Here is a 23986-nt window from a genome sequence, read left to right as displayed (position 1 = left end):
GGGGGCTGGTCATTGGACATCAGTAACATGTGTATCTTCGCATTCCCTATTTCGCTAATAGCTATAACCGTGGAGGTAGACTTTGGTAAATGTTCTAAAACTAGAAATATATGACTATATAAATTGTATGTACTCACTATCTAATCAGTGTTCCCAAACTGTGCAAGATTCCCCGAGTGTCAGTATATCAAGACGAAAGTGCAGAGGTCATATATGTACAGCTGCGTGTTTTCAGTCGTTAACGCTGTCACAAAGTTTGCGATTTAAAAAATCATTCTTGAAAATACAAACAAGAGGCCCATTGGTCACAACGCTTACCTGCGTCAATCTGGTCCTGCTATTCTTCTGAAGACTATATAAAAGGTTGTTTACCCTCTTTATTCCCACGAAAGATTTTGAACTCTTGTTATGCCCTCACCTAAGACAAAGGGGGTTATGATTTAACCTACCTGTACATAAATCCACACAAAATAGGGATACCTTATATTCCCTTTATTCGTGTATCATGTAAAAAAAAAAAAAAAAAAAAATATTCCCTATTTTAGCCCCACCCTTACCCCATGATCAATATATACTTTTTACAAAATTCAAATTTTCCACAATACACTCTCATGTAAAACTTTGAATCCGTACTGCGGCCCAAACCTACCTCCCAGGCATTGATTTTAAAGACCTTTTACTATTATTCCCATGTAAGATGTTGATCCCCTATTGTGGCCTCATTCAACCTCCGAGAACCGCAAATTGGACTTTGCACTACCTAAGGATGCTTGCACAGTAATATCACTAACAACGGTCCGGTTCCTCTCGAGAAATTTTTTATCTAAAACTTGTCCTGTATACTCCAATATAAAACTTGGTTCCCTATTGTGGCCTCACCCTAGCCTCCGCAGCCATGATATGAACAAACTTGAATCTGCATTACCTGAGGATGCTTGCATACTAATATGAACTATCTGAAGATCCCTGCCTATTGATATGACTAATTATGACTTAGCTATTCATAAGAGTTTTAAAGATTTTATGCTTTATGGCAAGTTTGATTGAAATTGACATTGTGGTTCTGGTGAAGTGAAAAATGTATAAAACTTTACGGACAGACAGAAGGACGGAGTTGATCAGAAGAGGTAACTTAAGCTTTCAGCTCAGGTATGCTACAAACCAGTAACTATACCCTCTAGTACCCAATTGGGTCATACAGTTTTGAACATAATCTAAATTGCCCGAAAATTGACTACAATTTCTCCAAACCAGGCATAAAACATTGTTCACAATATATACATATTTATAACACAAGCCCCAGGGCCATAAAATTTAGACGAACTCACTTTTGATCTCTGTATCACTTTTATAAAAGGATCACATAGTGAAAATTGAGATCGAGATCAAAAGTTGCACCGCCCATTTGCCAACAGCTTCGGGGGGGGGGGGGGGGGGGGGGGGGTACGCATTGTATATGAATCCCTCAATATTTTAATATTAGCCAAACAAAATATATGCTTAAACTCTCACGACGGCCACTACCACCCGTCTTATTTTTCTGATCCTCCCCTCTCCTTATTTTACTTCCGATGCCTATATTCCGATGTACATACAAAATAATAGATAGTCAGATGACCCGTGACACGAGCATGAAAATGACCATGACAACACAAACACGCAGAGAGAGAGAGAAAGAGAATTTGTACAATGTAATATCTCATTGATACCTGGGCATTGTCAAGTTTACTCTTGGATTACAATGAGAAGATTGATTGATTGAATGTTGTTTGCTTGAGAATTTTTCACTCATATGGAGACGTCACCATTGCCGGTGAAGTGCTGCGAAACTTCGGCCTATGCTCGGCGCTTACGGCCTTTGAGCATGGAGTGATTTTTATCGTGCCACATCTGCTGTGACAAGGGGCCTCGATTTTTGCGGTCTCATCCGAATGCAATGAGAAATTATCTGGCGATATTTTTAACACAACTTTCATACATGTAACAATAAAACAAATTATATTAACAGAACACTGAAAATCAACACTTATCAAATGACCCATGAGGCCATCCGTAAGAATGTGTCATCACGCTCACTTGTGTCATTTCACTGTTATAAATATACAGGGTATAACTTATGGAAGACTCGTGGACTGCGGTCCCAACACTAATCCAATATATATACATTATCGACAAATGAACACAAAACGTGGATATTTATTTATCTGGTGAAAAAGAAAATTCTGAAAGATGCTTCTGAATAAGTCTTTGAATCTGACACGATGTAGGAATCTAACACGATGTGGCTGATTCGAACAAACTTGAATCTACTCAACATAGAAAGTTTCAATATCATGAAAAATTGCAGCTTTATTGTTCCTGAGAACAATCTCAGCGCTCACCATAGATACTAGAATACTGTAACAGCTATTGTGACCTCCACTCTACCCGGGGGTCAGGTTTGAAGAAACTTTGATTTATTACATAAGGGGATGCTTAAATATTGTGACAATAGGGATAATGATTGATCAAATCTGAATACGTACTAAATGAGGATACTTGACCGTGTTTGTACATTGTTTACTATTTTGTTCTTGATACGATGGATATATGTAATTTTGCTGCATTGTTATCGTGGTCCCAACCATCATCCGAGGGTTTGAATAGAATTAGTTAGCATACAGCTGTTCTTTCAACTTGTAATCAAAAGGAAATCATCGTGAACATACTGATTAAAGGTAATGTCAACCCTTTATGCTTATAAAATAAGAAATAAAGTGATTTATAGTATTTATAAGGAACTATTCAAATTGCAATTAACTTAGAAACAAAGAGCAGATCACTCCTTCTACAAAATCTACCTGAAATGTTTTCATTTAGTACCGTTTGCTTTTTTCCCCCAACCTGACTGCAATAAACACCCCCCCCCCCCCCACTTTATTGTATCAACATCAAGCAAACGTATGGTTATTTTGAACAGCTTGCAAGAAAAATACTTCGCTTACTACTGACACTCTATTAATTAAGTCGTATGTAAAGGTTTCTAAAAATAACACAAAATTTACAAAACACACAGACAAAATACTCCATCTTAACAATGGTATTTTATACACATTTGAACTGCATAATGATGGTATCTTACAAAGAAATAATTAAAATTACATTGGCAAAATTAAGAGAGCTAGACTACATAATAACATAGTTTCTTGTTTTGGCACCATGAATGTCTAGAATATTTACATAATGATGATATCTTCAGCGCTCAGACATTCTGTGGAGCGGAAATTGCTATATCAAATATCAAAAACCTATTAACAATGCATATTGGTCCCCCTCATGATTGGTTCTCTGCTCTTCTTGTTTCGTCTGAGCATTGGTGGCAACACTCAAAGTCCTCATATCCGAATGTGAAACGTTCTGAAATATGATAATATAACATGTATTGGCTAGCATTTTAAGTCACATTTCAGAACCACATTATCTTTATATTAAAATAATATGACAGACTTTTTCTTTATATTAAAATAATATGACAGACTTTTCTTTCTTTTTTCACATTTTAGGGATCATCTTTAAAGTGGAAAATTAAGAGTTATGGTACATAACATTCGCCTATATGTATTATATGTGCTTCAACCAAGGAACAGTGTTGTGAACAAATGATAGTAAATTAAACTTACCAACATACCCTACATACATAAGACCACTACTTAACCCAACTCCAATTCACAAAACATAAGAATGTCCTACACATGGTCCATATATATATGTATATATATATATATATATATATATATATATATACAAATCAGCGAATTTAAGAGACTGTGAATATTTTTTATTTTTATTATTCTTTAATACACTATGTGTTTTAAAGGGGGGGGGGGGCTTATAGTGATTCAACTCCGCGAATTTATGAACCCGCGAATGTGTCTAAATGGAAAACCGCGAAAATTACAACCCGTGAAATTATTCTCACGAAAACGCGATCATTATTTCTTAAATCATGACCTTGAAAATTATTTCTAAAGTTTTATCCCTACATATTCTAACATAAAACATTGTTACCCATTTGTGGTCCCTTACCCCTACCCCACCCCCTTCCATTCCATGACTTGAGCACACTTGACTAATGAAAGCCTTGCTCTTCATGAGATGATTTTAAGATATTTACCCAAATATCCCCAATCAAAATTTTTGTCCTCTGTTGTGGCTCCATCCTACCCCGGGGGCCATGATTTGAAGACTTTTGAATTTGCACCCTTGTAAGGAAGCTCTCACATAGGTTTGTCTTTTCTGACGCGGAGGTTCTTGATTTTTCTTAATTTTAGAAAATTACCCCACTCTATTTTCACTAATTGCTAATCACCCTCCTTGCAAGGGACATGGATCTGAAATATACGATATTGGAAGCCCTTTACTAAAGAATGTTTTGTGCAAAGTTTGGATTACATTGGCCCTTTGGTTCTGGAGAAGATAAAAATGTGAAAAGTTTTTGGACAGACAGATGGACGGACGAACAAACGACAGACGAGTGATAATATTAGTATTAAACTAGTATTTGTAATTCGGTATTACCACTAAAAGTACTTTAATTCAGTGTTATTTGGCATACTGAATCAGAAACTGTTAACAACAAACACCAACGACAGCTTGTAATAGGGCGAGAAAGCGGAAATACGAGAATTTGCGTTATTTGCCGAGATTTGACCGGCAAACATACAGTATAATGGCCTTTCCTATTTTGTATTGGCTAGTAACACTTACGTCATAAAGTCAGGTGATCTAGAGATGACATGTTCAAATTCAATGTAGGATAGCTTTCCATCATCATCCAGATCAGTCTCCTCCAGCACCTGTCAGGGAAAACAAAGGCTCACCCATTTATATCTTAATGCTAACTACAAACTGTCAACAGAATGACGTCCTATCGTTACCTTTTCGACAACAAATTGTATTTCCTCCTCGGACAACTCGTTCCTGGTCAGACATTTTAGGGTGGATTGTAAGTCTTCTTTCCCAAGATAATTATCGCCGTCAAAATCTGTCATTTTATTCAATTGAATTAATGTCACATGACAAAGAATAAGGGTGTTAACAAGAGTACCGCAAACGGTACAATATACGCCCGTCGGACAGTGAAATTCAACTGGAAGCATATTGTGCACTCTGAATTGATACAACACACATTCTGAATAGAAAAGCCTTAAAGTGGGTCTTGGTACACCAATCCATCTGACATGTGAACTGATTATGTATTTCTCTGAGAGTGAGGTTGTGACAAAATGTCAGTGCAATATCTATCTATGATGATAAAAAGTCCAGGAAACCATTTGATCTACGTTTAGCCCTAAAGTAGGTCATTGTGCACCAATTAAGTTGAAATGTGAACTGATTATGTATTTCTCTGAAAGGGAGGTTGTGACTAAATTTCAGAGCAAATACCAATACCTGTGACCATAGCAAAAAAAATTTTGGAAAACTGTTTGACCTACTTCTACCCCTAAAATACTATAGGCCATAGTGCACCAATCCAGCTGAAATGCTAACTGCACTTGCCTTCCTCTGAGAGGAAGCTTTTGACTGAATATCAGGGTAATATCTGTATCCATTATGAAAAAAAAGCCCGGGGAAACTGTCTGACCTACTTTTTTTCAAAAAGTAGGTCAAGGATGGACCAATCCAGCTGAAATGCAAACTGAACTTGTATTCCTCCGAGAGGAAGCTTTTGACTGAATATCAGGGCAATATCTCTATCCATTATGAAAAAACAACCGGAAAACTGTTTGACCTATTTTTAGTCCCAATGTAGGTCACGGACGGACGGACCAATCCAGCTGAAATGCAAACTGAACTTTTATTCCTCCGAGAGGAAGCATATGACTAAATATCGGAGCAATATCTGTATCCGTAATGAAAAAAAACCCGGAAAACTGTTTGACCTATTTTTAGTCCAAAAATAGGTCAAAATAGCCCGGAAAACTGTTTGACATACTTTTAGTCCTAATGTAGGTCACGGACGGACGGACTAATCCAGCTGAAATGCAAACTGAACTTGTATTTCTATGAAAGGAAGCTTCTTTGTAAATTTCAGGGCAATATCTGAATCTGTAACGAAAAAAAAAGTCCGGAAAACAGTTTGACCTACTTTTAGCCCTAAAGTAGGTCAAGGATGGACCAATCCAGCTGAAATGCAAACTCACTCTTACAATTCTTGAGGGAGATATTGTGACCAAATTTCAAAGTTGTACATGCATCCGTTATGGAAAAAAGTCCGGAAAACATGACCCGGGACGGACGGACGGATAGCCAGCCATCCAGCCAGCCAACCAGCCAGCCGGACAGACACACGGACAGCGCCATAACATAATAGTCTAGTCTAAGTAGCAAATGTTATAAAGGGAAACTTTTAAGTCAAAATATTAAAAATGTTCTCTGCATTAGTGAGCAACATATTCTCCCAGAAAAAAAAATAATTTTAAATTCTAAAATAAGCTAAATGAATATAGTCTATACTTTAAAGTAATCACTCTCTAGTTTCTTAGATATGTGAGGTGATTAACTACACTTGGAAATAATGATAATTTGCATAACGGCAAAGCCGTTCTGTATAACTTGCCTTCTTTTCCGTTGTAGTTAATCACCTCAAATGTCCTACTAGTCTTGTCAGTCTAGCCATACGTCGGCAAAACCTCAAAATAATTGCAACAGAAACGAAACATTGATCAGTCATGTAAGAAAACACATGCAAACAACATATTAAAAATCGGCTTTTGCATGTCAATGAGAATTTGGGGGGAAATGGGGTGGGTTTGTTTTTGTTTTTTGGTTTTTTTTTGGGGGGGGGTGCTGGAAATTGAAGAAAAAGTCCATTTTATTGAACAGGGTTTTTAACAGTGTCATTTAAAGTCAGCATTTAGCAAATTCTACGATCGTTATATTGATCTAATTTGCCAATACAACCTATCATTAGGTCAAATGCTGTCTGACGTGATTTATGCCGATTGTTAGACAGTTCTTGGCACACTGATTTTGACTACGAATAACTCCCTTTACCTGATTAAGATATAGGGCTCACGGTGGATGTGACCGGTCGACAGGGGATGCTTACTCCTCCTAGGCACCTGATCCCACCTCTGGTGTGTCCAGGGGTCCGTGTTTGCCCAACTATCTATTTTGTATTGCTTATAGGCCTGAGCACCTTTCATACAGGAAAAATCAGTTTCATATTTCAAATTTCAATCTTTAGATGTTCGATTAAAACTTTTGACAGCAGAATATATACTCTTTCCTTGTCTGTAAAATCTTGCTTATTTAATACAAAGCTTGATAAAAAAAAAAAAATTAAGAAGAAAACCCACTTTTTCATACATTTGAGGCTCTCCCAAAGAAATGAGATCTGGGATTTACTTTAAAAACTGTTCAACAAGCAAGATAATATATAGACTGGATATTGTTGCTTGAGAATTTTTCACTTAAATGGAGTGTCACCAATGCCGGTGAAGGGCTGCAAAATTTAGGCCTATGCTTGAATCTTTATCGTGTCACATCTGTGACACGGGACCTCGGTTTTTGTGGTCTTATCCGAAGGACCACCCCATTTAGTCGCCTCTTACGACAAGCAAGGGGTACTGAGGACCTATTCTAGCCCGAATCCCCACGGGGCATATATATTATTGGCAATATATAAGAAATAATAACATTTTAATTGTGGGGTGATAAATCTCTTTCTGAAGAGGAAAATATGAAGCTTTTCGTTATTGTTCATTAGTATGTACCCGGTACGTAATACTGGTCACTTTAATTTTAATTTTGCCTCATATCAATACGCAACAATTAAATTATAACATTGCAAGCGATAGACATACTGATAGTACATGTATCAAGCTTTCTCTGTTTTCTCAAAAGATTGATCATTTAAATTACACGGCATTTGTGATTGTATATTATTTAAAGGAGAGGAATATCTAACTTTTAAAACTGGTATCCAATCCTTTTGTTTAATTGGCAATAAAATATGCTCAAATCATACGGAAATGGTCAATCTATTCTTAAAAACCATTTCACGCACGTTCGATTTGGCGCTCATTATAAATGAGTCACAGTAGTGTGCTTGGATATTGCGACATTCATTACAATAATTGTTAGTTTGTTAGGGCATACTAATGTGTGGTTTGGAATAAAAATTATTCATAGAATACTGCAAGGTCACAGTCTCATCCAAGATACGAGCATAAATTTTGAGTCAAGAGTCTGTAACGAGGGAAATTCTGACGCCATGGACTCTAAAGAAACAGAGTGACCATTGTTTGCGAGGTTCACGACAAATCAGTTTCTGAGATCGCCCTGATTCCTGCGATTTTCGGGGCGAAGTTTACGAAATCCAATTAACATTTAACGAGGAGAGACTCGGAAGTTTAGATTTGATTGAGAAAAAGCTTTGATAAACGATTCTAGTGGGGGGAAAAACATTCAGCTGCTGGATTTTACAGGGCTTGAAATATGTCTCCTATCGAAGTCATTTACAAGTACTATTTTCCATCATTTTTAATAAGGTGAAAGTCAAATGAAGCTAATTTTAAGGGTTTTTGGAAAAAATTAAGTTCTCTAAATAAAGTAATTCAAGAAATCAAAAGATTTTGTCATTTATTTCACCAGGAGTGGAAGAAATTATTGCTTCTTTTATCGTTTAGTACATTTTTCTAAACAAGTTACCACGATTTACCTTAAATTTGAAAATTTTAGTTTAAACAATATTTATTCGTAAATAATTCGATAATGTTTACAAACGATGTCTTATACATGAAATAGATTGAGAAAAAAGCCAAAAGGCTTATATTAATCAGCTCTGAAAATTTTAGGGGGCGTGCCCCCCCCCCCCCCCCCTAAATTCGCCACTGCAAATCACAGTAATTCTAAGTAGTTGTATTTAGTTACTTACCATATATCTTAAAAGCGTAGACCGCTTTTAGTTCCATGGGTGCAACTTCACTCAACACGGAGAATAAATCTAGGAAATCTTCAAACGAGAGATCTCCACTTCCGTCCTCAGAGAACACTTGACAAATCCGCTGACAGAACGGATTCTCCTATAATCAAATAAAAACATTTGAAGCATCCGCCAAAATAACTAGAAAACTGATATCAAAATATTGAGAAAAAAAATCTAAATCCCATAACTCTGTACTGATAACGGGTCTTTCTCTGCCAAATCCAAGAATTATATATTTTTAAAAAAAAATTAAAATCTTTAATTCCCTAGGGGGTTATCCTATGCCGTACAAAATGCTGACGGGACGGACAGACGGACGGGCGGGCAGGAAGAGCGATTATATGGTACCCGCCATATGGCGGGGCTTTAATCAAACTCTCCTACAAAGAAAATGTCCAAAAGACGGATTTTACAATAAATGTATATTCAAAGCTATGTGTCAGATCCACGGAGCAAAATAATTTCCCTATACTAGAGAATATCTGGCGGATCCGCGAATAAACCGGATTTCCTATAAAACAAAGACACATGTACCATCTTAAATATACGCCGATAAAGCGCATGCTCTTAAAAATAAAAGAACTACCAAATTCCCAAATACAATGCTATCGCCAATAATGAACACAGCAGTTTTACCTATAAACATCTGAAAGATTCACGAACACAACAGTTTTACCTTTATGTATAAACAGATTTGCCAACACTACGGTTTTGGTTATGAACAGGATATATGACTCATAATGACTGATCCGCCAAAGAGAGGATTCGCCTAAAAACAATTAAACAAGATATATCTGACATATTCACAAGCACATTGGTTTTGCCAATAAACAATATTTAAAAAATGATTGTCTGGTTCCTGCCCCCGCCACTCTTTGATCACACGGGGGTAGGGGCCAGACTAAATAAATGATACAACTGCCAACAAAACGGATTCGCCTTAAAGCAGAGCAGCTGAAAGGTCCTCCAACGGAACAGCTAGAGAATCACCAACAGAACGAACTTTCTCCAACAAAAAATGGACACCTGACCATATCAACAACAAACCACCTGAAAACTGATGTTTCTATAAATACGGAGACCACTTTACGCACTTGCCAACAGAATATAGTTTTCTGTAAATACAGAGAACATCTTTACAGAATGGGTTCTCCTATAAACATAGAGAACATCTAACAGATCCGCCAACGGAACAGAAACAAGGCACGTGACAGTTCCGTAGACAGAATGCATATGGGTCCTCTTATAAAAAGGGAAAACGTCTGGCACTTTATATTACTAAACCTCGCAACAATGTGGTGTTGGTGATATAGTCCTTCGAATTGCCCATTCAAAGTATCCGTTCGTTCGTTGGTCGGCCTTGTGTAAAAAGATTCAAGTACACCCCCCCCCCTCCCTCCATTTTTGAAAAATCAAAATTGCAGGAATGGTACTTTGCATAAAACCTAGGTTCTTATTAATTTGCATAGGAAAGGTCAACTCACTGGTAAGTAAATTCCGAAATTCTTGGGTACAAGATTCAAATTACATTTGTTTGGTCAGATTCCCTCACTAGCAAAATAGGCTTCGAGTTCCTAATGGTTTACAAGATAACCTGTAGATGGTCGGGTGACTGGGAGGGAAATTATAAAAGGCTGCTTTTCTACCCTGTTGTGTCAAACTTTCAGGAATTCAAGCTTCCTATTAGTTTTAAATATGTCCAACATGATATGGCATAGTTTTAGGTGTTTATCCAACCCATGGTCTACACCTGCATTTTGTGCATCAGTGAATCTGGCTTAAGGCATTGTTTAAAGAGGAATAACGCATCAAAAATTTTATATGGGTGAAAAGTGAAGGATATGTACAGTATTTTGAAATTGAAGTCTTTTCTTTATTTAGTCTTAGCAGAAAGCAATCTGGAAAAAAATATTAGAACCCCTGCTGGACTCGATCTACAGTTCAGCAGTGGACATGCAAACCGACTGATCGGCCCAGTTAGGCAATCAAATTGAAAAGAAATATACAAGTAATGCTAATATATTTTCATCCACGTTGTAAAAGGAGGTCAGTCGTTTTGACGATGTAGTATACCTCCTTAAGTCTGTTCTCGCCTTAGACGAGTGCAATGTAATCCAAACGTGTTTATAGCGAAATGTGGAAGTCATTAGGCAACGCTATAAAAAAAACTTTCGGTCAAAGTAACCTTTTTGCTACATGTTAGAAGGCTATTCCTTGTAATGCGTTTCTTCGACGACTTAACCGTACTAGACTAAAAACATACCAGATAGTTATGACATATTTAATAAATCCAGAAGCACATAAAATCCCGATCTTCTTCTGCCAAATTTTGAAGCTTAAAAAAAAGACACCAGTATCGCCCATGTCAGACTTAAATAATCCTTATCTTGAGTAGCATACCCGTAATTCCGTAATGGCCTGGATTTGTTGATATGGTAACCGAATTCTGTTAGTATCAACTCTAGTCATCACTTTGGGAACAGTGTTTGGAGCAAGGTCCCTGAACCGGTTGAAAATCCTGTGAAAATGTAAATAGTGTCTTGATTTTAACTGTGTTCGTTCCTTTTTCAAAAATTAATATCAATACATTAAATTAAGAGATGTTTTAAGGTGTCATTGAAATGCTAGTATCCATTTCCTAAAACTTTCAGTGCTTATCTGTCAATGAGTTGGAATGGTCATGGATGCATCAGACTGGCATTGTAACATCAGCGCTGCAGAATATGCGAGTTTTTCATAGCAAAATCAGGCTAAAATGTATTTTTAAAATGTACGTCATTAAAGATAGGTTAAGACATACAAACCTTAATATTTCTTTCTTTGTGAAAAAAGTACAGTCCTGTTTAAAAAAAATAGATAACTAAATAAAAAGGTACCTGATATGTATACATGTATTATTTATTAACGTTTCAAGTTTTCAAGTACATCTATCTATAAATCATAATCTGCCTTATTTCTCTTCGACTTCGTTAATTTTTTACTAAATTAATATAATAAATACATCAAATGAATATAATAATATATCAAATGAATATAATATACCAACAAAGTTCCCTCCACAGTTTTTGCACACAAAAACACATAAAAATAAAAATCTAATTACTTGTTCTACACTTGACCCAAATATGTGACCCGATGTCATATATCATTGAATTGAGATTTTCAAAGCATACCATGTTTGCTGCTATATCAAAAAGGTGCGTATGTTTAGCTGGAAAACAAAAAAAATCTTTGAATTTTTCTCGACTCAAAACTTTGCAATATCTTTTTCTTTCTTTCTTTTTTTTTAACTTTGGAAAGGACAATATTTTTAGCGAAAACTATAAATCTCACTTGAAATCTGCATGATCTTACATTTCAAGCTCAATCATAAAAGCCGAAAGTTCTACCACTGTACCAGTCGAAACTCGGCTTTAAAAAAATAGGATGAACACTCATACTTCACTACCACTGACTCCAACAAATACTTTGCATGATTTTTTTTTTCTTCATTTATTTAAATCATACCTGAAATGCCTCTATCTGTTCATCAGTGAAGACGCCAACTTTGTTTCCCATTTTACTCCAGTACGTTAACGGACTCTGTACCTATTGATAATCATCTGCTCCTTTCACTTTGTTTATATGATTACCGAGCCCGAGGTAAAAACGAATTTAAGTTACTATAGTTATAGTATATTATAATAAATACAGAGGGGGTCTCGGGAACCTGACTACCTCAGACTTGGAAAACTTTTTTCCAGTCTAGGAGAGCTCTTGTCGAATCGTAGACAGCAAAATTTGTCCCAGTGGTGGAATATTGGCTACCCGAAGTCGGAACCAAGTGAAATTAAAGTAAAAACGATCAGTACTTCACAAATCCGTTATTATATCGCCAAAACCCATGTCGCTAAGTAGATGTTCAGTAGTTAGACGAAATGAGAAATAACTGATATTCCAGAGAGACCCTATTGTCACATGATCCTGCATTATAAAGGTCCTGCAATGAATCGCTTTACCCACAGCATTAAATATACATGTAGATTAGTTAGAGAGGCAAAGCATATTCAGATAAACTTCAAAATTGCTTGGAAAATTCATAAACATACCTGGCATCAATACTACGAGACAAGAATTGTTGAACAACTTTAAATTTGAGGGCATTGGGGGGGGGGGGGGGGGGGCAAACAATGATCGATTATAGGAGTACCAGAATGATTCGTACCTTTCCCACGCAAGATTCGCAACTGCGCGTTTCTCAGCATCTTTCACATTCGCCAAGTCGCTATGTACACCTGAGTGACTATGTACACACGACTAACTTTCTAATTATTAACTTACTTGTCTCAAACCTTTGAGTTTCTTTTAAGAGTTGTGTAATTTTAATTTAACTTATGCAATTATGAGCTGGTGGTCACTTTCAACATCTGCTCCTTGATATGCTCTCACATTTTGCATTGACCTTTTAAAGTTTGAGTTGATGGCTACGTGGTCAATATGGTTTTGATATTTTCCATCTGGAGATATCCAGCAAAATATAAATCTCTTTATGTGGGTACATTGTAGGAGAGACTGTCATGTTGTTTATACTGCAAATGTCTACAAATCTGTCTTTATTGTCATTTCTCTCACAAAATACACCATGTCAACAGAGTTTTGTTAAATCTTTCCACGAAACCATCATACTGAGGGTGATGGGGACTTGTTCTGGTTTTCTTAATGATGAAAGTTTACACATCTCAGTGAAAATCTTTCCTTCAAACTCTTTGCCTTGGTCTGCCTGAATCGACACAGACACTCCAAAATTTGATACCTCCTTCCGAACAAACAACGAAATCACGGTGATTGTCTCCACTCATTTTGTAAAATAATCGCAAATAACAACTATGTACTAATATTGCAATTTTCTGGGGGAAGCTCGCCAACCATATCCACAGCTATTCTCTCCATTGGCATTCCGGCTAGTAATGTTTTTGTTTAATTTTGGTTTAGTGGCTTGGACCTGTATCACACTTCACATCCTTTAGTGTATGTCTTTTTGTGATCCGACCCAGTAGAATTTCTTATTTTTGCGCAATGTTTTCTTGACCCCTAGATGCGCAGACGTTGTGTGGCCATGGCAGTAATCAAGGACTCCGCGCCTATTTGACAATGGATTGATTGATTGATTGTATATTGTTTAACGTCCCTCTCGAGAATATTTCACTCATATGGAGACGTCACCACTGTCAGTGAAGGGCTGCAAAATTTAGGCCTATGCTCGGCGCTTATGGCCATTGAGCAGGGAGGGATCTTTATCGTGTCACACCTGCTGTGACACGGAACCTCGGTTTTTGCGGTCTCATCCGAAGGACCGCCCCATATAGTCGCCTCTTACGACAAGCAAGGGGTACTAAGGATCTATTCTAACCCGGATGACGTCTTGAAGTGCGATTCCTTTCTCATCTTGAATCTCCAAGGATTGTCTTTGCGCCCACAGCGATCTTACCACAAAGCAACTGCAACTTAAATCGTTGTGTTGGTTTGGTACTACTTTTGAGCCATATCTTTACGAGGTTTATCTCTTTATCATTCTTTTGCAAACATGATAATGAAAGTTCGTCATCATCGCTGTTTTGTTCACTACTGAGGGGCGGATCCAGGAATTGCTGTTAGGGGGTGCCAGTTTATGAGACAAGGGGTATGGGGGCCGTCTTGAAGCCCTCGTAAACTCCTGGATTTTACTAATTTTATAGGGCTTGAAATATCTTTCCTAGGTAGTCATTTATACTATTTTCTGTCATTCTTCATAAGGTGAAATTAGTAAAATGACGCAATTTTTAAGGGTTGGGAAAAAAATGTAAGTTCTCCCAATAAAAGTAATTCAATAAATCAAAAGATTTTGTCATTTATTTCTCAGAGAGTGGAAGAAATTATTACTTCTTTTATCGTTTACATTTTTTTAATTTTGAAATTTATTAAAACCGGCGCCCCCCTTAAATCCGCAACTGCTACTAGCGTTGGCATTTTCATTTACGGAAATGGTCGGTACATTTTTTTTTTATTCTTTAAGACTTCTGTAGCCTGAGCAGATTTCTCACAGCAAGGATAATGTGTGCTTTTACTGAGTCCATCAGCATCTCTGTGTTGTGATCCTGGGAGATGCTGTATTGTCATGTCGTATAATGCCCAGAATGTCAATCCAACACGCAAACTGGCCATTCTCATTAAAACCACTTGTCTGACGAGTATAAGGAGAAGGAGTGGTTTTAATCAGACTGTGTCGACTATAAAGTCTGGAAAAGCAAGAATTGGAGTACTGGCATTGACTATATGTCCCTTCGACTTGTCGAAAGACAACTGGCATTCATCTGTCTATTGGAACTTCGCCCTATTGTTTAACAGTTTGCACAATGGTTTGACTGTTTTGCCAAAATCTTTAACAAATCTCCGGTAATAACCACACACTCTGAGGAACGATCTAGCGTATTTTACAGGGGTTGGTTCAAGCCAGAGTCTGATGGCCTCTACTTTCTTTGGGTCTGTGGCTACACCGGATTTGGCGATAATGTGTCCCAAGTATTCGACCTGCTCGCCATACAAGGCGCATTTCCTTGCCTTTCATTTCAGTCCAGTAGTATAAAGACGGTCACATACATATATTTGTCATTTCCTCAACGGTTTTGCCATCTACGTAAATGAGGCATCCCTCCCGCTAAAGTCCACATAATATATTCTTCACAAGCCTCTCAAAAGTTGAAGTAGGTTACAAAGCCCAAAATGGCACTAGGTCTTTCTTAGTTTTGGTCTAACCACAGGCTCCATCTCGACTTGCCAGACGAGAGATCCAGAGTTGAAAAACGACGTGCTCCAGTATCTCATCAATCCTTGGTATAGGGTAGGCATCTTTGACAGTGATGTCATTCAACTTTCTGTAAAAAAAACAACAACAACAAAAAAACAAAAACAAAAACACTTAACGCCTTTGGGCCTAAAGCATGTCGTCCAACTGACTATCCATGTGTAGTTTCCGATGGACTGGAGTTCTTCGGAGGGGTTGTCGTCTAGTTTTGAACCAGTGTTGATAGACTGTTTAACTACATCAGTTCTACCAAAATCATTGTCATCTTTTACAAATAAGCTAGCATTGCACATGAGCAAAGTTTTTTTATTCTTGCTTTTGATCTGAGCTCAATCCTTCGCCTGATCGTTGTAAAAACTCCTCCGGGGCTGGTGAAAGGTCCTTCGATCACTCAGATGGAATTCCCTTTTCTCCAACAACACATCCTGTGGGGATCCGGGTTAGAATAGGTCCTCAGTACCCCTTGCTTGTCGTAAGAGGCGACTAAATGGGGCGGTCCTTCAGATGAGACCGCAAAAACCGAGGTTCCGTGTCACAGCAGGTGTGGCACGATAAAGATCCCTCCCTGTTCAATGGTCATAAGCGCCGAACATAGGCCTAAATTTTGCAGCCCTTCACCGGCAGTGGTGACGTCTCCATATGAGTGAAATTTTCTCGAGAGGGACGTTAAACAATATTTAATCAATCAATCATTCAACACATTGTACAGGAGTGAACTTCGCTACTATGGTTCCTTTGTAGATAGTCTGATGGTCGTGAACTCGTGACAGCCGCTGATTCTTTAGTGGTGACAAGGACTTTGCCAACTACATCCCCTCTGACTTCAGAATGTGTTCAATGTTCATCCCCCTTCTATCAATCCGATGCCAGCAGTTATTATTCTTTGTTATAGGGAAACACATCCCAGCTCGTAACAATTTCTGATCTGGGTGTATGTGGACTGCAACTGCTGAAGCAATATCATTTCTTTGAGTGAAATGGGTGTTCAATCTATCCGTAATTCCATGGCTTTTATGTCAATGACATCTATTTTAATCCTATAGAATCACATCTATTGACATACTCGCAACAGCCATCATGTTGTATACATCACCCATCATAAACCAGGTTTTCGGCTGTCAGATTGTGATCAGAGGATGAAATGCGAGAAAAATAATTCTTCGTTATTTACTCATGTGGGATAGTGAAATTCCACCTCGGGGACAAGATCTGCTGTGCAAGACTCGGAAAAGCCTCATTCTAGATTATGAATTTTGTCCCCTCGGTGGAGTTTCCCTAAACCCACCCTCGTACTAATGAGAGATTTTATCAATCAAGGTGTGAAAGATATTTTCTATGATTAAAGTTCACAACTTACATGGTGAATTAAAATATTTTGTGTCGTTTTCTTTAAATTTCGATTTATTTAAATTTTTCAGGGACAATCTTGGGGGTTGTTTTATTTTAGTTCGCACATGGAATGTGGACCATTTTAGAGTTACTGTTCTTTGACTGTCTAATTAGTTTTTGCATTTAATCAAGTTCATATGAGAATTCTGAACTTTCTCAATGTACTAAACTGTGGATAAAATGTGAGACAAACAATCCTTCATTGTTTACTCCTGCAAGATGAGGAAATTTCAAGATTCGCTGTCTAGGACCAGGGCCGTAAATTACATGGAGGCGGAGGAGGCAGCTGCCTCCTCCAACTTTTGAGCCAAAAAAAATTAAAATTTAAAGTTCATTAGAATTTATGTTGTTTCCAATAACTAAGAACATGATACCTCCCTTAAAAAGCATTCCAAATCTTTCTTTTAGAATGAGTTAGTCAAGTAACATCTTAGAAGGCCCTAGAATCAAGGATTTTGCATGAAAGTGTTCAGTGTGCACAAAATGTGCCCCCCCCCCCCCCTAATTTCCTGCCTCCTCCAAATTGAAGGTTAATTTACGGCCCCGAGGACTCGACTATGAATTTTGTTCCCCTTGGTGGAATTTCCCAACCCCAAAGAATTGTGAATGAATATCAACGCGTTTTAACTCGGAGAAGAGTCATCGGAGAAATCCAGAATTTAAGAAATTAATCATGCCATAATCATTGTGCCCTTCACCACTCGAACGTGCTACAGTGGTCCAAAATCACAAAAAACCCAGTGGTTCCATGTAATAGATCTATAACGATACTTTATTAACATAACTCACATCCCAATTCATTCACACTAATTCCAATCAAAACAGTATCTTATAAGTTATAACAACGAAATTCCATTTAATTACTAATTTTACAGTATGTAAAAATTACACGCCAATTCAAATAAAATGAAATACATTTTAAAAAAACAAACCTGCAAAATTTACAAATAGTGAAGCATTCTGAATACCACCTATTTATCAGTGCATTTGGAAAGAGATTCTCAAAAGTGGACAATCATATTCGAAATCATTAAAAATCAAATCATCACACTGAACAATCATGGTTTGAAAACTTATTGTTTTGATGCACAATATACAACTTAAAAATATTCTAAAATCTAAAAGATTTGTTTCATTTGTCTAAGTCACAAATAAAATGCAAGCATATCACAGTAACCAAACCTCAACTTTATTTTCAACCTTTTCCTGAAACACAGCTATATAATAAATGAAATGGAAGCTTGCAGCAAGCATTTCAAGATTTGACATGAATCATAATGTACATGCAAACAAAAAATATAGAAACAAAATTTTGTCGATAGAAACATTTATTTAGCATACCAGACAAAGAATGAACTACAACAGTTTAGGAGACAAATTAACATATGCCTGACATGTCAAGTAACAATGAAATGCTACAACCAACTCAAAAGTGGGTATCCATGCTGGTTTCTGAGAAAAACTTTGAGGGGGAATTTAAGGGGGAATTCAGATATTGCAAAGTAGAAGATAAAAGAATTATAATCTCTAATAGAATTTAAATCCATTCCAACAAGCTAAGATTCTCTGCCATTACCAATATCTGGTTGGAAATGTTTCTTGACAACTAATTCATATACCCATTAAGCATTTAAAAAAAAAAAAACACTAAACACGAATCAGGGGCTGACCACTCCGTCAAAATTTCACTGTGCAGCAAATCGGGAGACCTCAATACTTTACAATTTTCAGTAAGCAAATTCAACACAAATCAAAAGGACTGTAAATTCTGACCAGCAGAAGTTTCGGTGAGAAAGGAGGGTGAAATTATCCAATGGGGATGTCCAAAAAATAAAAAAGTTAAAATTTCTAAATGGAGGTGTCAGTGCACTGGGGATATTTATGAACAGAGGAGTCAATGTGTTGGGAGGTATTTCTGAAGGGAGGGTTGGGTGTTGGATGTCTATCTAACGGAGGTGTAAGCATCTTGGGGTATTTCTGTAGGGAGGTGGTTTTAATTGGTTGGTCATGGACTCAGCACAGCATATGACCATTACAAATAAATTTTTAACTTCTAACAAAATTAATTTTAAAAACCTGGATCATTGATAAAATATACATAATTTTAGGAACATGAAAGGTTAGTTTATATTTATATACAAAAATGGTAACTAGAATTTAAAGCAATCAATATGTGGGCATTTTGGTGAGAATTATGTATAATAAATTTGCAAATAAAAATGAAACTGCTTTTGGTTCTAGAACAAAAAATGGTGAATTTTGTTCTTCAGCAATGTTCTTCAGCATTAGAGGTATGCGAGCTACATTTGTCTTTGGTCACAGTGAAAAGCACACTTGCAATAAAAGAATACGTTATGTTTCCAGTAACACAAGCAGTAAGTAGAATTGAGCTTTCTATGACAGCTGCCCACACATATATTTCTACATGACTGATTGATACCAAGTATCACAACTAAAACACCAAAACTATACCATGTCATGTTTATGCACATTACAGACTCATCTCTTGATAGCTATTTCAGAATAATATACAATACATATTTTTAAATACTTGATCATGATTAATATAATAAACTTGTACTATTTTCTTACAATGTGTTAATGCATTAATGCACACATTCTTGTTTGGTTTATTTATTAATTTTTAAAGTGCACATTGTGGAGGTCTTTATCTGGCAAGACAAAAGGTAAAAAGGAAGAATTGACACAGAAAAAAATTCAGTCATTGTCTCATATCAATTCATGTCAAATAATATCCTACAAGCACCAAACTATCATGAAAATCTTAAAGAGACTAAAACAAGTGTAAAGGATAATCTCATAGAGGAGAGCAAGGTACATTGAAACCATAAGATTCTAAAGAACCACCTACAAAATGCCCTGAGAACACGGTGTACGGGAGTTTTGGTACACCCCACTGTCTTACACAGATACTTTTAATAGGCATTTGTCAAAGAAGTGGCAGCAAGCTAGAAGGAATTAAACTACTGACAATTAACTAACAAGTCCCTTTGTCTACCAGAGGGGTGATTCACATGACCCCCACCTGGCCAGTTTTTTTCTGGTGGCATATTTGTATAGGCAGCTCAGTGAGGAAGATCTACAACAACCTCCACATAATTCACAGGGAAGAATCCGGTCTGACCATTCAGCGAGCCCTCATACCAGTTCTCGTCAATTTGAGAGATGAGTTTGACAATGTCTCCTTCATTGAAGCCTAGCTCTCCCTCGTTTTCAGGTTCGAAGTCATACAAGGCCTTTGCACATGGTTCCTTTTTGGCTGGAAATAAATTCATCAGATATCAAAATTTCTTCCCTGTTACACAATTTGTTATTAATCAAGGAACCTCTTACATCTACTAAAATCTTATTTTAAAGAGACACTACAGCTCATTTTGCGCAAAAATCATGAAATGACAATTTCCCCAGCGCTTTCTCAATTTTTGTTGCATTGTTGAAAGTATGAACTTTGCGAAAATAACACTTATCTAAAGTTAAAAATTATCGTTTTAACGTAAAAATTAATACTTTTTGATGGCCTATACACAAAATATCGAGTCTCCTCCTTTCAATCTTCAGACGCATGCGCATATACAGTAAACAGTGCAGCATGTCGTCCAGAGAGAGAAAGTGTAGTTGATAGATCTAGAATTTTGACAGATTCTGTGAGAAAAGAGGTAAAATTAGAATGAGATAAAACTCATACGTGAAATAAAATTTACCTTGGTATCAGTTTGACCGTTGGAAAACAAAGAGCTCGGAGAAACACATGTAACTCAGTGGCGGATCTAGGATTTCCGAAGAGGGGTGTGAAAGTCAAAGATTAGCCAAAGTAATCGGCCATTCTGGTGCAAAATTTGGATTTTCATTCACAATCTGTGGGGTAAAAAGGGAGGGGGATCCTGGACCCCTAAATCTGCCATTGAGACTAGCTGCGAAGACACCACGTTTAAAAGCAAGTGCTATTTTTATCTGAACACGACACGTGTTAGTTGTAAAAACATCGGTCAGTGGGAACATGGAAGGTTTCTGTTGAAATAATGATTTATAATTACTTATTATAAGGAGCAGGGAATAATCTTATACTTGAAAGGTGAGTGTGGACCCCCTTGAAGGGGAATTTAAATAATTTCCTACAGAACACCTTTGCTGTCATTCAAAACCACGTGATGTAAATAAGCATTCAAAAGTCCGAGTCAGCATGAAGAAACCTTTGAATTCCGAACGATCTTCAAAGCGCAGTTGAGAGTAAATTGATGCATCCCAATTGTTCAAAATTGTCAGTATCGATATGAAATTTATCATTTTATCAATACATGGTTTTAAAAAGACTTGATTAAAATGTGGAAAATGAGCTGTAGTGTCTCTTTAACTAGATAATAATAATTCTAAATATTTCACAAACTCAAGTCTGATCAGAAAGCAAGATTTCTATATTGCAGTCAAATAAAAATCATGGTACATAATGTATACTCAATTACGGTCATCCATAATATATATATATATATATATATATATATATATATATATATATATATATATATATACATGTAAATATATATATATATATATAAAATCCAGAAATAAGTATAGAAAATCTACACAGGTAGTAGTATAATAAAAATATCAATATCCAACTGAGAATACTTGACTGCTTTCTTTACTTCTTTATCAATATACTCCTGAAGAAGTAAAGATCGAAACTAGTCGAGTATACACAATCTTCTTTGTTATATTCTTATTATATATATATATACACACACATACTGCTAAATATATAAATATAAGAGTAATATCATAACATCTTGTATAAATACATCATTTATCATTAATACAATAATCTTCCATGATTGCTGTTTGACTGCTATTTGTGGAGTTCTACAAACAATCTCAAAACTAACTTGCAGGGGGTGAGTGGTTGAATGTATAGCTGTCGGCTGTGTCATACATGTGGTTTGAGGCTGTTGAAATCCGGCTGGAGGACTTTGGTACAAACTCCTTCTTTGGTCTGGATACAGCTTCATTTCGTCTAAAACACAAAAAGCAAACTGAATTTCTCTAAAATAGATATGGAAATGCTCTGTCCAATGGTTTCATTCCATAGATCCCTACTTTTGCTCTACGTTATCCAGCAAATCATCCAGGAGTGACGCCGCATCCTTGTGGTAGTCCCTTTGGGCCTCAATGAATGACTGAAGCTGGGCAATCTGCTCCACCTACAACATAGCCTTAACTGTATCAATGGGCTGTTTACAACATTCTTATTCATCAAAAGAAGATTCCTTTTCATTCAGCATTAAACAATAACCAAGTACCCTGTATTTCAATATTCAAAATGTTATATCTGTATGAGTACTTTCATGCAGTTTAAATTAATTTCTCTACATATAGAGGAACACCTTAAACAAGAAACTGAACCTCATTTTCCAGCAAGTTGTGCATAGCATTTTCTGCAAGTGCCTTGGATTCATCAAACTTTTCTTCTGCTGCTCGAATTTCTTCATCCGACACACTTGCCCCTAAAAAAAAAACATGCATTCTCACCTCAATATTTGAAGTGCATGACCCCAAGGTAATATCACCATGTTTAATAAAGCAGTTCTAGCAAACTACAGATGTATTTTATACTGTTAGAAGCATTAAGCATACAATACCTTACCTGAAATACAAAATACTATGTTTAACTATATTAGACAATGTATGCTTAGACGCAAGTCAAATGAAACAAAGACCTACATTTTTTCTATAAAAACAATTTTTTCTTATAAACAAACTTCTCCCTTAAATGATCCAATGCTCAATGAATCCTGATGAAATATTATTGCTAGTCCTGTTACTGACTGACATTACAGAGTTATACAGATAGCGGGGGGAATACAAGATTCAGCAACTATGAAAGCAGCACAGGTAAATGTTAAATCTGCTTCACCTTGGGGTATAAAAGACTAAAGCCGATTTTTTAAATTCTCTGTCCGAGTAAAATAAAATCCAACTGTCCTTAATAACAGTGGATTCTGTTGCAACGCCAAAGAACTATTTCATTTTCACCAGGACACAAATTCATGCAAAAAAAAAAAAAAACATGCAACTCCACAAAAATTTATAAACAACTGAAAATATGGTGGCATGCAAACAATCTATGTCTGACATTATCCCATTCCTTATCATACTGCACTATAACACCACAATGTCGATTATCTAAATAGAAATATTATTCTGGCATCGCAATCTAAGTACATCCATGGGGATTGGCAGGAAACATGCAGGTCTTTAGATCATCAATGCTTACATCAATTTCCCCTCCTTGTTCTTAACAGTTCTAAACTTTAAAAAAAATTAGTACAAGCAAAATAAGGAAGTCCCACATGGAATGGAGGATTTTGGCTCAGTCAGCTCGACAGAAACCACATGAAATTTACCCTACATGCAAAAGGAAGGAAATGAGTTGTACACAAGATTAGCATTTGACCAATGTTCCCCCCATGCAGGACTATTGTACTAAAGCCAGAGCTAGCCCAGTGTGTACATAAATATCATAGTATACCTGCAGTCTTTGCACCAGCCTCTACAGTACCAAATACAGCATAATCAGGTCAAAGGTGACTGAATCAGGTCAGGTATTGCATAAATAGGTCCACACAGGACATATTCTACCACCATATTATTTGAGTTAAGATACATGGAAGTATTATGAAATATTATAGCTTATTAACTTGATATCCTAATGAATCACATCGCAGTGTCTGAAGTCACGTAATGATTGAGAGCAAATTCTGTGCCACTAAGTTCAAGATCCTATTCCTTAT

General features: G+C 36.6%; 3 protein-coding genes across 5 annotated transcripts in view; all 3 read right to left on the bottom strand.

The window, feature by feature from the left end:
• Nucleotides 1–971, bottom strand: part of LOC125649885 (mesenchyme-specific cell surface glycoprotein-like) — a 28934-nt gene extending 27963 nt beyond the window's left edge. Inside the window, exon 1 of the mRNA XM_056166335.1 lies at nt 138–971. The gene's annotated coding sequence lies outside the window, so the exon portion shown is untranslated. The remainder of the gene's footprint in view (nt 1–137) is intronic.
• Nucleotides 972–3056: 2085 nt separating this feature from the next.
• LOC125649890 (calcium and integrin-binding family member 3-like) lies at nt 3057–12596 on the bottom strand. Of its 2 annotated transcripts, XM_048877733.2 has the most exons (7): nt 12479–12595; nt 11776–11810; nt 11372–11489; nt 8921–9068; nt 4917–5023; nt 4747–4835; nt 3057–3396 (listed from the first exon to the last, which is right to left on the bottom strand). In XM_048877733.2, the coding sequence occupies exons 1-7, from the start codon at nt 12527–12529 to the stop codon at nt 3375–3377; spliced, it is 570 nt and encodes a 189-aa protein (XP_048733690.1). In that variant the 5' UTR covers nt 12530–12595; the 3' UTR covers nt 3057–3374. The 2 variants fall into 2 exon arrangements, with proteins under 2 accessions (XP_048733690.1, XP_048733691.2); XM_048877734.2 differs by lacking the exons at nt 3057–3396; nt 4747–4835; nt 4917–5023 and adding an exon at nt 6647–7180 and having other exon boundaries at nt 12479–12596.
• Nucleotides 12597–17924: 5328 nt separating this feature from the next.
• LOC125649889 (endophilin-A3-like) overlaps nt 17925–23986 on the bottom strand; it is a 35064-nt gene continuing 29002 nt past the window's right edge. Inside the window, exons 8-12 of one of the 2 annotated variants that reach the window (XM_048877731.2) lie at nt 23725–23745; nt 22599–22699; nt 22293–22396; nt 22082–22209; nt 17925–20460 (exon numbers count right to left, since the gene is read on the bottom strand). In XM_048877731.2, the coding sequence (XP_048733688.1) occupies nt 20267–20460; nt 22082–22209; nt 22293–22396; nt 22599–22699; nt 23725–23745 (548 nt within the window). In that variant the 3' untranslated portion in view covers nt 17925–20266. The remainder of the gene's footprint in view (nt 20461–22081; nt 22210–22292; nt 22397–22598; nt 22700–23724; nt 23746–23986) is intronic. The other variant, XM_048877732.2, reaches the window with a different exon arrangement.

This window comes from Ostrea edulis, chromosome 5 (assembly GCF_947568905.1).
Source record: "Ostrea edulis chromosome 5, xbOstEdul1.1, whole genome shotgun sequence".
In the NCBI taxonomy this organism is placed as follows: Eukaryota; Metazoa; Mollusca; class Bivalvia; order Ostreida; family Ostreidae; genus Ostrea; species Ostrea edulis.
Note: the sequence above shows the minus strand (reverse complement) of the source record. Positions and strands in the feature narration are given on the sequence as shown.

What these genes read in the sequence shown, in the direction of transcription:
- LOC125649890 (XM_048877733.2), bottom strand. Translation starts at nt 12,529, where the DNA reads ATGGGAAACAAAGTTGGCGTCTTCACTGATGAACAGATAGAGGCATTT. An exon ending in AACAGATAGAGGCATTTCAG is followed by an intron (nt 11,811 to 12,478) that starts GTATGATTTAAA and finishes TTTTTTAAACAG; the next exon opens with GACTGTACTTTTTTCACAAA. An exon ending in ACAAAGAAAGAAATATTAAG is followed by an intron (nt 11,490 to 11,775) that starts GTTTGTATGTCT and finishes ACATTTTCACAG; the next exon opens with GATTTTCAACCGGTTCAGGG.